Source organism: Orcinus orca, chromosome 7, assembly GCF_937001465.1.
Source record: "Orcinus orca chromosome 7, mOrcOrc1.1, whole genome shotgun sequence".
NCBI lineage: Eukaryota > Metazoa > Chordata > Mammalia > Artiodactyla > Delphinidae > Orcinus > Orcinus orca.
In genome coordinates, this window is record NC_064565.1 from 92,923,594 (window position 1) to 92,934,218 (window position 10,625).

A 10,625-nucleotide genomic window follows, 5' to 3' on the forward strand; every position below is an offset into this window, starting at 1 on the left:
ATTGTAGTTTTGATTTCCATTTCTCTAATGATTAATGATGTTGAGCATCCTTTCATGTGTTTGTTGGCAATCTGTATATCTTCTTTGGAGAAATGTCTATTTAGGTCTTCTGCCCATTTTTGGATTGGGTTGTTTGTTTTTCTGATATTGAGCTGCATGAGCTACTTGTATATTTTGGAGGTTAATCCTTTGTCAGTTGCTTTGTTTGCAAATATTTTTTCTGATTCTGAGGGTAGTCTTTTCATCTTGTTTATGGTTTCCTTTGCTGTGCAAAAGCTTTTATGTTTCATTAGGTCTCATTTGTTTATTTTGGTTTTTATTTCCATTTCTCTAGGAGCTGGGTCAAAAAGGATCTTGCTGTGATTTATGTCATAGAGTGTTCTGCCTATGTTTTCCTCTAAGAGTTTTTTAGTGTCTGGCATTGCATTTAGGTGTTTAATCCATTTTGGGTTTATTTTTGTGTATGGTGTTAGGGAGTGTTCTAATTTCATTCTTTTACATGTAGCTGTCTAGTTTTCCCAGCACCACTTATTGAAAAGCCAGCCCCCAGTTCTTGTAGGAGGCTGTGAAATTGGTGAGAGTTGCCTATGGGGTAGTCAGTGGTAGGATGGCCAAGAAGGTGGTTGGAATTAAGGGCTGATGCAGATAATCAACTAGTTTGGGCAGTGGGGCACATGAATCACCCAATACCAAAATTCTCCAAATTCCAGAAATGATTGGAGACTCTGCAGGATAATTTATCCCCAGGAATGCAGAGTTGATGGGTCCTCTCTTCTAGCTGTTGCTCTGGCATTAACAGAAAGCCACTCTTGGCAATCCACAATTCCATTATTCCTAAGTACTAGCGCTTCCTGGACTGTAGACATCTCCCTGAATTAAGGGACCCAAGGGGTTCGGGCTTCTACCTCCTTATGACCCCTGACCTGGAGATCTTTTCTTCCTCTTCATTTTGGACCTCTTCACTGATCCTTGAGGCCCTTGGACATAAAATGTCTTATCCCACCAATACTTTCCCTTCCCTCCCCCCACCTTTTTTTTTGTTTTTTTTTTTTGTTTGTGGTACGCGGGCCTCTCACTGTTGTGGCCTCTCCCGTTGCGGAGCACAGGCTCCGGATGCGCAGGCTCAGCGGCCATGGCTCACGGGCCTAGCCGCTCCACAGCATGTGGGATCCTCCCGGACCGGGGCACAAACCTGTGTCCCCTGCATCGGCAGGCGGACTCTCAACCACTGCGCCACCAGGGAAGCCCTCCCTCCCCCTTTTTAAAGCCAGAATGTGATTGTCTGGTGGTTCCCACACCTCAATTTAATTGCCTACACTGAGACTATTTCTTATACAGCATCTTACCTGGCTTTTTTTTTTAACCTTGTATACTTCACCCAGTGCTTTTCATACATCATAAGAGAGACATCATCCCCAAAGCAACCCTATTATTCTTCTCCCTAAAATAGATACAGAAGCTGGGAATTCATTTCAAAAAGGGCTGTCAATTACATTTGTATAATAACTATTATCCTTTATCCAGCAAGTCTGCCACAGAAGTTCATCTAAACTTTGGTTTGGAAATTCCCCATGGATTCTGGCAGATTATCCTCTGGTATTTCTAGTTTCTAGTGCTGTTGAACTTTTATCTCTGTGTTTTCATGAGGGCAAATCCAGAATCCCTATCTTTCCAATATCTTACCTCAGATTTCCTCATTCACATTTACAGAATGGGTAATGTTCAGTCTTTGAATACAAAGAGGTGCAATTTATGTAAATTTTTACAAACAACTTGAAGACTAACTTAATAATTCTTTGTAATATTATCTTCTCTTTCAGCTGAATTTTATTCTGTTTCTGAATACCGTTAGAGTTCTGGCTACCAAAATTTGGGAGACGAATGCGGTTGGGCATGACACAAGAAAACAATACAGGTAATTCCAGGACATACATCCATCAGAGGAAATATTTTGGTTACTATTTAGAGTAAAGGACAGATATCAGTTGATCTGAAATGTTTCTAAGAGACTAAATTGTGAACGTGTATTTTCGTTTGGTTTAACTGTGCTTGTGCTATTTATCAGAAAAGTATATATATTTTAGGAAAATATAAATAACAACAAACCTTCCCAATATGCTTAAATTCTAAGTATATTTTTAAAAATCTGTTCTTAGCAGCGGGGATTTTACCATTAACTATGTAACCTATGTAACTATGTAATCTCTTGTTGATGATCTTGGCTGACAATTTCACTTGCCTTCTTAAAATAATGTCATAACTGAAAAAAATCAAGAAAGTGTATTTGCTATATTGTTTCCAATCTTCCCATCAAATTGGTACCTCCCAAATATTGATTTTTAAGAACTTTCAAATGTACTGATTGAAGGAGGTCTGTTATTCAGTCTTTGCTGAAGAAAAGGACAAATTAAGTATTTATAATCATTATCAAACTGTCTTAAGAATGTGTCCATTTCTCCCAATGATCATTTTGGAAGTTCTGAATCGTTTTGGAAGTGGCTTCTATCCACCTGAACATATGCACCACTAGTCAGGTGCATGTGGATTAGTTTTTGTAATCCCCAAACAAGAATCTATTTCTTTCTGCCTCACATTGTCATGAAATGCTATCACAGACACAGAAAGGAAGAAATCATAGTCAACATTTCGATCTTCTCTCACAAACGTTCTCTAAGTCCTTTGTGGAATCATTCCCGTGCACCGTGTAGGCAGCATTTACTCTCAGGGAGAAAAGAGTACAGATACAGATGGACTGAAGTCTAGAATAGGATGCACAGTATGAACAAACCATCAGCTGCTAGCTCCAGTCATTTTCAATATGCTGCAAGTGGTAGTATTAAAATCATGCCTGTGTTTACAGTGAAGGGTCTGTGCTATACTAGAATAGCTTGTCTCATGTCACATTCCATTGGTGAAGACAAAGGTCAAAGGATGATAAAAAATGGAAAATGTAAGTAGCCTTTCATTCTTCATAAAATGAAAAAGTGCAGTGGTGTTTGAAAGCTAATTATTTCTCTAGTTCTGAATCAAGGCTACTTATTTCTCTCATTCTGAATAAAAGCTACTTATTTCTATAGTTCTGAATAAAAGCTACTAATTTCTAGAATATCCGAATGATGTGAAATTATACTTTCAGTAGAAAGTTGCTCAAGAGATTTGAGAAACTCTGGAGAGAACAGAGTGGATTATCTTTAAACCAAGACAGAATAGACAGCTTATTTGCAAAAAAAAAAATAATAAGTAAGTAGGGAAAGAAAGAAAGAAAGAAAGAAAGAGAGAGAGAGAGAGAAGGAAAGAAAAAGAAAGAAAGAAAGAAAGAAAGAAAAGAAAGAAAGAAAGAAAGAAAGAAAGAAAGAAAGAAAGAAAGAAAGAAAGAAAAAGGGAAAGAGAGGGAGAGAGGGAGGGAGGGGGAAAGGAAGAAAGAAACTGAAAGAAAGACTAGTGAGGAAAGGAAGAAGATTATAATCATTTGAGATTACTGGGGCATTAATGATTCTTAGAAAAAGAGGGATATTTGAGAAATAAAGAAGAAGCCTGATTTGGCTGTTTCTTGGATAAAAAATGCAAAAAAAACAAAACCTAACTAGAAAATGATGTGCTTGCGTCATAGACTAGCTCTTTATTGCTGCAAAATGAATTACCACAAACTTAGTGGCTTTAAAACAACACACTGGCTATTTCATGGTTTGTTTGTCAGAAATCTGGGCGTGGCTTAGCTGGGTCCTCAGCTTCTGGGTCTCTTTACAAGGATATAATTGGGATGTCAGTTGGTTGGACTGGGGAAAAATCCACTCTTAAGCTCACGTGATTGTTGACAGGATTTATGTTCTTGCTGGGTTGGTCAGATGCCACCTCTCCTTGCCACATGGGCCTCTCAGTAGAGCAGCTCACAACTTGCTTCACTGAATCGAACAAGGGAGAGAGTCTGCTACTAAAATGTATGTTACACTCTCGGACAACATAGTCACAGAAGCGGCATCCCACCATCTTGGCCATAACTGATTGGTTAGAAGTAAGTCCCAAGTCCTGCCCACACTCAAGCAGAGAGGATTAACAAGGATGTAAATACCAGAAGGTTGGGAATCATTAGGGGCCATGTTAAAGTCAATCCATTATATTGGAAACTGGGATTCCTCTAAATACACAAGAAAATGTGTATGAAGAAGCAGTTAAAGGAAATAAAGGTCACATTGCTTAGTTTGTAAACAAACAAACAAACAAACCTACAACTATAGATAATTTGAGACAGAATATTTGACAGAGAATATTTAGGGAAGGCAAGAGGTATTGACCACATGTAGCTCATAAGAAAATATGAAATGATAAATGAAGATCCAAGCGTAAGAAGAGACCAGGGAGTAGTTGGTTCTAAAATGAACAGAACAAGCCAAAATGCTGCCTGTGAAAGTAAAGACAGTTATTGAGGATGGAGGTGGTACCTCTTTAAGTCTCAAACATAGAAGTTAAAGAAGACTTAGGACAGAGAAAAAAAAAAAGGCATTTTACAATTTTATGAAAATAGTATCCTTTAAGCAAGAAGAGTGGAAATGAGATTAAAGAGACTTAGGGGATAGTAATCATGGGAAGTGAGAATAAACTACCTGATTTAGTATAGAAGTGACAGGAAGAAGAGGGAGAGGGAAAAAAACTAGCAGAAGCCGTGGATCCAAAGAGATGGGGGAACGTCAGCCCCTGGTAGCTCTGCTAAATAAGCTTTATGTTTTCCAGCAAGCTGTCTCTATGGAAAGGCACTCTACATTGACTAATTAAAAGGCTTGCCATTCTCTTCCAGGAAACTCGCCAAATCAACGCTGGTGCTGGTGCTGGTCTTTGGAGTGCATTACATCGTGTTCGTGTGCCTGCCCCACTCCTTTGCTGGGCTTGGGTGGGAGATCCGGATGCACTGTGAGCTCTTTTTCAACTCCTTTCAGGTAGAGAGTGCTACTAGTAATTTGATTCCTGTATTTTGCTTTTTTCCTTCCTCTGCCCCTCCCTCTGGCTTTCACGCACCTGTCTCCCAAGGGCCAGGAAAGGGGCTATTTTCTGGCACCTGTGCATTTCTGTCCTGCAGCGGTCAGTCAGGTTAACCTCCGACCACAGCAGGAGCTGTTTCTCACAGACAAGCTTGGGCTATGAGACAAGAAAGCACATTGTTGTAAAATATGTGACACCTACAAAGCAGGAATCTCTGTGTGTGTGTGTGTGTGTGTGTGTGTGTGTGTGTATGGAAAGTCAATGAAAGCAAAAGAAGGGATAGGCAGGGGAGACGAAAAAAGAGAAAGGGAGACAAGTAAGAGGAAGAGGTTGCTTCCTTATATTTGATCTCATTTGAAAGCATGATACCATTTCCCTCACGTGGAGGCTACAGGCGCCTCCTAACTCTTCCTCCTGCTACTCCTTTGCTGCCACCTCCTGCCTTCAATCTAGTCTCCATACAATAGTCTGAAGAATCTTAAAAATAAATCTGATAGGGCTTCCCTGGTGGCGCAGTGGTTGAGAGTCCGCCTGCCGATGCAGGGGACACGGATTCGTGCCCCGGTCTGGGAAGATCCCACATGCCGCGGAGCGGCTAGGCCCGTGAGCCATGGCCGCTGAGCCTGCGCGTCCGGAGCCTATGCTCCGCAACAGGAGAGGCCACAACAGTGAGAGGCCCGCGTACCGCAAAAAAATAAAAAATAAAATAAAAATAAACAAATAAATCTGATAATGTCACTGAACTGCTGAACATATCCAGAGGCTTCTCACTGCAGTCAGAATAAAATCCAAACGCAGTTTCCTGGTGTGCACAGCCCTCCCTGGCGGGGAGCCTGTCCAGCTGTGACCTCACCTCACACCATGCTCCCTGATGCCCACTAAGTTTGAGCCACACTAGCTCTTCCACAATTTCTGTACCTCAAGTTCATTTCTGCCTCAGGGGTTTGTACTTGCTGTTTCCTTTGCCTGGAGTGCCCTTCCCTCTAATATTCACATGGCCTGGCTTCTTCTTCTCACTCAAACCTGCTTAAATGTCTCCCCCTCAGGGAGGTCTTCATTGAGTTCCCCCTTTGATAGATCTTCTCCATCTTCTTTTTCAGTACCACTCGTTTTGCCTGCATGGCCTTTATCTTATCATCTTACATTTTTCTCCTGTGGCTTTTTGTTTATATTTTAATTAATTCATTTATTTTTACTGTGTTGGGTCTTCGTTTCTGTGCGAGGGCTTTCTCTAGTTGTGGCAAGCAGGGGCCACTCTTCATCGCGGTGCATGGGCCTCTCACTATCACGGCCTCTCTTGTTGCCGAGCACAGGCTCCAGACACGCAGGCTCAGTAGTTGTGGCTCACAGGCCTAGTTGCTCCGTGGCATGTGAGATCCTCCCAGACCAGGGCTCGAACCCGTGTCCCCTGCATTAGCAGGCAGACTCCCAACCACTGCTCCACCAGGGAAGCCCCTATTTGTTTATATTTTATCCATCTGTATTTCCTACTAGGATGTAAGCCCTAAGAGAACAGGGACTTTGTCTGTCTTGATTAAGTTGTTTATCCCTGTCATGCTGAGCATTTCACACTGTATAAACTCAATAAATATTTTTGAATGAGTGAAAAAAAAGTTTCGGTGTGTTTTCACCTGATAAGACCCTATGTCTGTAGTTTCCAGCATTCACAGTGTAAAAATTTCACTTACTGACTGGGGGATGTTCTGTGGCCCTGGGGTGGCAACACATGAAACGAATGTAACAAAAACCAGTTCGTGTTTTATTTAGTTATTTGGTTCAGTTCATACCAAGGAAAGATCTCAGACAAATTTCATGTATATTTAAGGATTTCGAAATATTAGGAGAGATAATTTGCATAATTTTCTGGAGGAATCATTAAAAAAGAACCCAGTTTTTCAACTTACGCATTGTGGCACAAGACACTTTAGTGCTGTGATCTTTATAATTAAAATTAATTAATTAAAACATTCTATTTTCTCCTCCAGGGTTTCTTTGTGTCTATCATCTACTGCTACTGCAATGGAGAGGTAAGTTTGAAGGAACCCCATACCTCCTGCAGGTCTAGCTCCGAGTAAGCTCGTAAATGGCCATCGCAATGTGACCGGAATCTCTTTAGAATCCTCAGGGGTTACAGGACAAAGTGGACACAGAGAAGGGAGATGTTTTAATCATAAATTATTTTGAGAAAGGAAGAATTCATGTAAATAAGCCAAGGTCTTCCTCTTCCAGCACTTTTCAATGTCAATTCAGTTGCAACCCTTGATATCAAAAACCCAACTTAACTGGAATGCAGATTGATACTTGGAAGGACCGTGAACTTCATATTCCAGTCGATGCTTCAACTTATATTTTATTTCAAGTTCTATAAGAAACTCAAATATAACTTTCCCTGGGAATAATCCATTAGAACATTTTGACATTTTTTAAACTACAAGATGGTGATGGGACAATTTCAGTTCATTTAGGAGTTGGCTGGAGAGAAAGAATGGTACCGATCTTTTAGATGACATCAGCTTACCAGGTTTCCACTGCTTCCAATGGAACTTTCAAAAAGCTCCCTTCTGGAAAGTTGCAATAGCAAAATTGAATCTTCAGCAGCAAGAATGGAAACAAGAGCCCCACCCTACAACGAATGCCCTTGCAGCACCCACTTTTCACCATCCAATCCTTTTCTCAATTTCCCTCCTTCAGTATGCCCATGCAGAAGCGATGGTGTTACAGTTACATTTCCAGCTGAGTACCTTCCATGCCCTTCCACAGCCTTAGCTGGCACTATTTATCCCATTTTCTCCTCCAACCCCATGTCCTCTTTTCCTCTCCCGTGAGTCCGATATATGTATTGGCTGCATTTCAATATGTACTACAGTACTGCACCATCTGGGGTTGGTTGAATCCACCAATGCAGAACCCCAGATATAGAAGGCCAATTGTGAAGTCATAGGGGATTTCAGGCCTGTGTTCTTCAAGGGTCAACTGTATATAAAGTCCCTGGCGCACAGTGGAACCTTAGTGATTATTACTATCATTGAAATCAGGCAGACATCCATCTAACAAGGTTCCAGGATCTCTGATGGTTTCTGATGCACAATATGGTCCTTGCGGTTTAGGTTCAGTCTGAGGTGAAGAAGATGTGGAGTCGGTGGAATCTCTCTGTGGACTGGAAAAGGACGCCCCCATGCGGCGGCCACAGATACGGCTCCGTGCTCACTACCGTGACGCCCAGCACCAGCAGCCAGTCGCAGACGGCGGCCAGCACACGCATGGTGCTCATCTCCCGCAAAGCGGCCGAGACGGCCAGCCGGCAGCCCGACAACCACGTGACTTTACCCGGCTACGTCTGGAGTAACTCGGAGCAGGACTGCTTGCCACACTTGATCCATGCAGAGACCAAGGAAAGTGACAGGAGACAGGGAGATGCGATTCCAATGGAGGAGTCATCCACGCCATTAGAATTTAACCCAGACCCTGAAGGAAGCAAAGGAGAAACCGAGGATGTGCTGTGAATCAACGTTTGTGTCTTGAAGGAGCTGATCCATCTGGCTATGGCAGAGGAGCTTGGCTAGCGTCCCTCTGCTTGAGCCCCAGAGCTGAACAGTCAGGATTCAAGTGTTCACAGCCTTTTTAGGCTGTTTGAATTGGCTCCTGTAAATACTAAAGCCACAAAAGGAGAAGCCACAGTGGAATAATTACCTTATTTTGGCATCACATTCTCTTCTGAATTGATGTGTAGTACCTGTAGTACTTGCTCTGTGATTGTTCATTTTTCGGCTACTTTTGGGTAGAACAAACGTTTCAGTTGCTCGACTCTAGTTTTCTCTCATAAATATCACTCGAAATATGATAGAGATCATTTAGTATGTGTCATTTTCTTTTTAACAAATTAGCATTCTCTTTCTCACTTTAAGGGACCTCTATCATTGCATTCATTTAGCCTGTTCATCGGAGCAATTAGGATCTGAAAATACGTTGAAAGATTAAAGATCTAGGAACAAGTACACACTGGAAAATAAGCTGGCTGGACTTTGTTAAAATAATAACTGTGTGAGAAACTTGTTTCTAGGAATAAGGAAAATTACTCAAAAAAGAATACTGCACATATTCCTCTTTTTGAATGTCCCCTCTGTGACCAGCCAAATCTCAAGTCTTCACTCTTTTGTAAACCTTGACATGTCACAAGGTTTTCTTAGTCAGTGAGCTTGTGTCTGCAAGCTGATTTTGTTTGTAATCATTTATAGTGATAGTCACACTGCTTCTATGTTTTTTTTCTTTGTTCTGTTACTCTATTCCAGATGGCATGTGGGATAAATTAAAAGTTTGTTTTAAAAATATATTTTGGGTCACTTTTTTAAATGTTCTCTTAGCACCTACCTTTGTTTTTGGGAATCAACCAAATGTCTCCTCTCCACATCTACAGAGATCAGCATGTAGCCCCAGAACTTCACTGAGCTTGAAATTTCAGTGTATTGCAGTATTGAAACATTTACTGAGTGCATGTTAGGTACCCAGCATCCCGCTAGGTTTTTACAAGCATTAAGTTATTTAATCCTCACCACAAAGTTATGGAGTAAGTCTTATCACCGTCCCCCTTTTTACAGATAACAGCGTGACTCACAGAGGTGGAGTGACTTGCCTGAAGTCACACAGCTAGTGATTGAGAGAACACGGTTTCAGACACAGATCTGACTTTAAGTCCCATGTTCTTAGCTATATGCATACTGTTGCCAATGTATATATTGCCCATTCACAAAAAAATAAATGAATTCCTTCTGGGTAGAGAATGCTTTAGGAACTCTTACTGTAGTATGGTCTAGCCTCTAACCCTCATGAAGTTTCCACTCTAATGGGAGAGCCAAATACACATAGGAAATGAAAACATCACAGAGTAATGTGTTTTTAGGTGAAATGACACAGGTCAAGCTGGTCCATCTTACTTTGCTGAATGGTTTAAATATGCAAATAGTGTTATGATGAAAAAGGTACTCTGATGTCTACATGCCCTCTTGAAAACTATTGCACTTTTCTCCCATGTTCATTCTTTCCTTCCTCCCCTGTGACAGACAGAGGTCATTTCCTTCCCATCCTGTTTATGAAGGTGCCATGGTGCATACTTAATTCATTTGATTCAATGCTATATTGAATGCACAGGTTTTGATAATGTTTGCATCCAATTAGACAGCTAGGACTGTAAGTTATACCTGTGCATTGATTTTATCAAGTAAAATATTGAGCACTTATCAAGGATTGCCATTAAACTAGAACTCTTTTTTTGTAATTTTTATTCTTTTATTAAAGTGTGGTCGATTTACAATGTTTCAGGTGTGCAGCAAAGTGATTCAGTTATACATATACATATATATGTGTATCTATATTTTCAGATTCTTTTCCATTATAGGTCATTGCAAGATATTGAATATAGCTCCCTGTGTTATACAGTAGGTCCTTGTTGTTTATCTATTTTATATGTAGTAGCCTGTATCTGTTAATCCCAAATTCCTAATTTATCCCTCCACCACTTTCCCCTTTGGTAACCATAAGTTTGCTTTCTACGTCTGTGAGTCTATTTCTGTTTTGTAAATAAGTTCATTTGTCTCATTTTTTTTTTAGATTCCACATATAAGCAATACCATAAGATATTTGTCTTTCTCTGACTT

At 40.7% G+C, this 10,625-nt stretch overlaps 1 protein-coding gene across 1 annotated transcript in view; it reads left to right on the top strand.

Moving 5' to 3' along the window:
* The window catches only part of PTH2R (parathyroid hormone 2 receptor), a 107,913-nt gene extending 98,611 nt beyond the window's left edge, over positions 1-9,302 (top strand). Inside the window, exons 10-13 of the mRNA XM_004262780.3 lie at positions 1,821-1,915; positions 4,793-4,931; positions 6,960-7,001; positions 8,082-9,302. Of these exons, the coding sequence (XP_004262828.2) occupies positions 1,821-1,915; positions 4,793-4,931; positions 6,960-7,001; positions 8,082-8,477 (672 nt within the window). The 3' untranslated portion in view covers positions 8,478-9,302. The remainder of the gene's footprint in view (positions 1-1,820; positions 1,916-4,792; positions 4,932-6,959; positions 7,002-8,081) is intronic.
* The last annotated feature ends 1,323 nt before the right edge of the window (positions 9,303-10,625 follow it).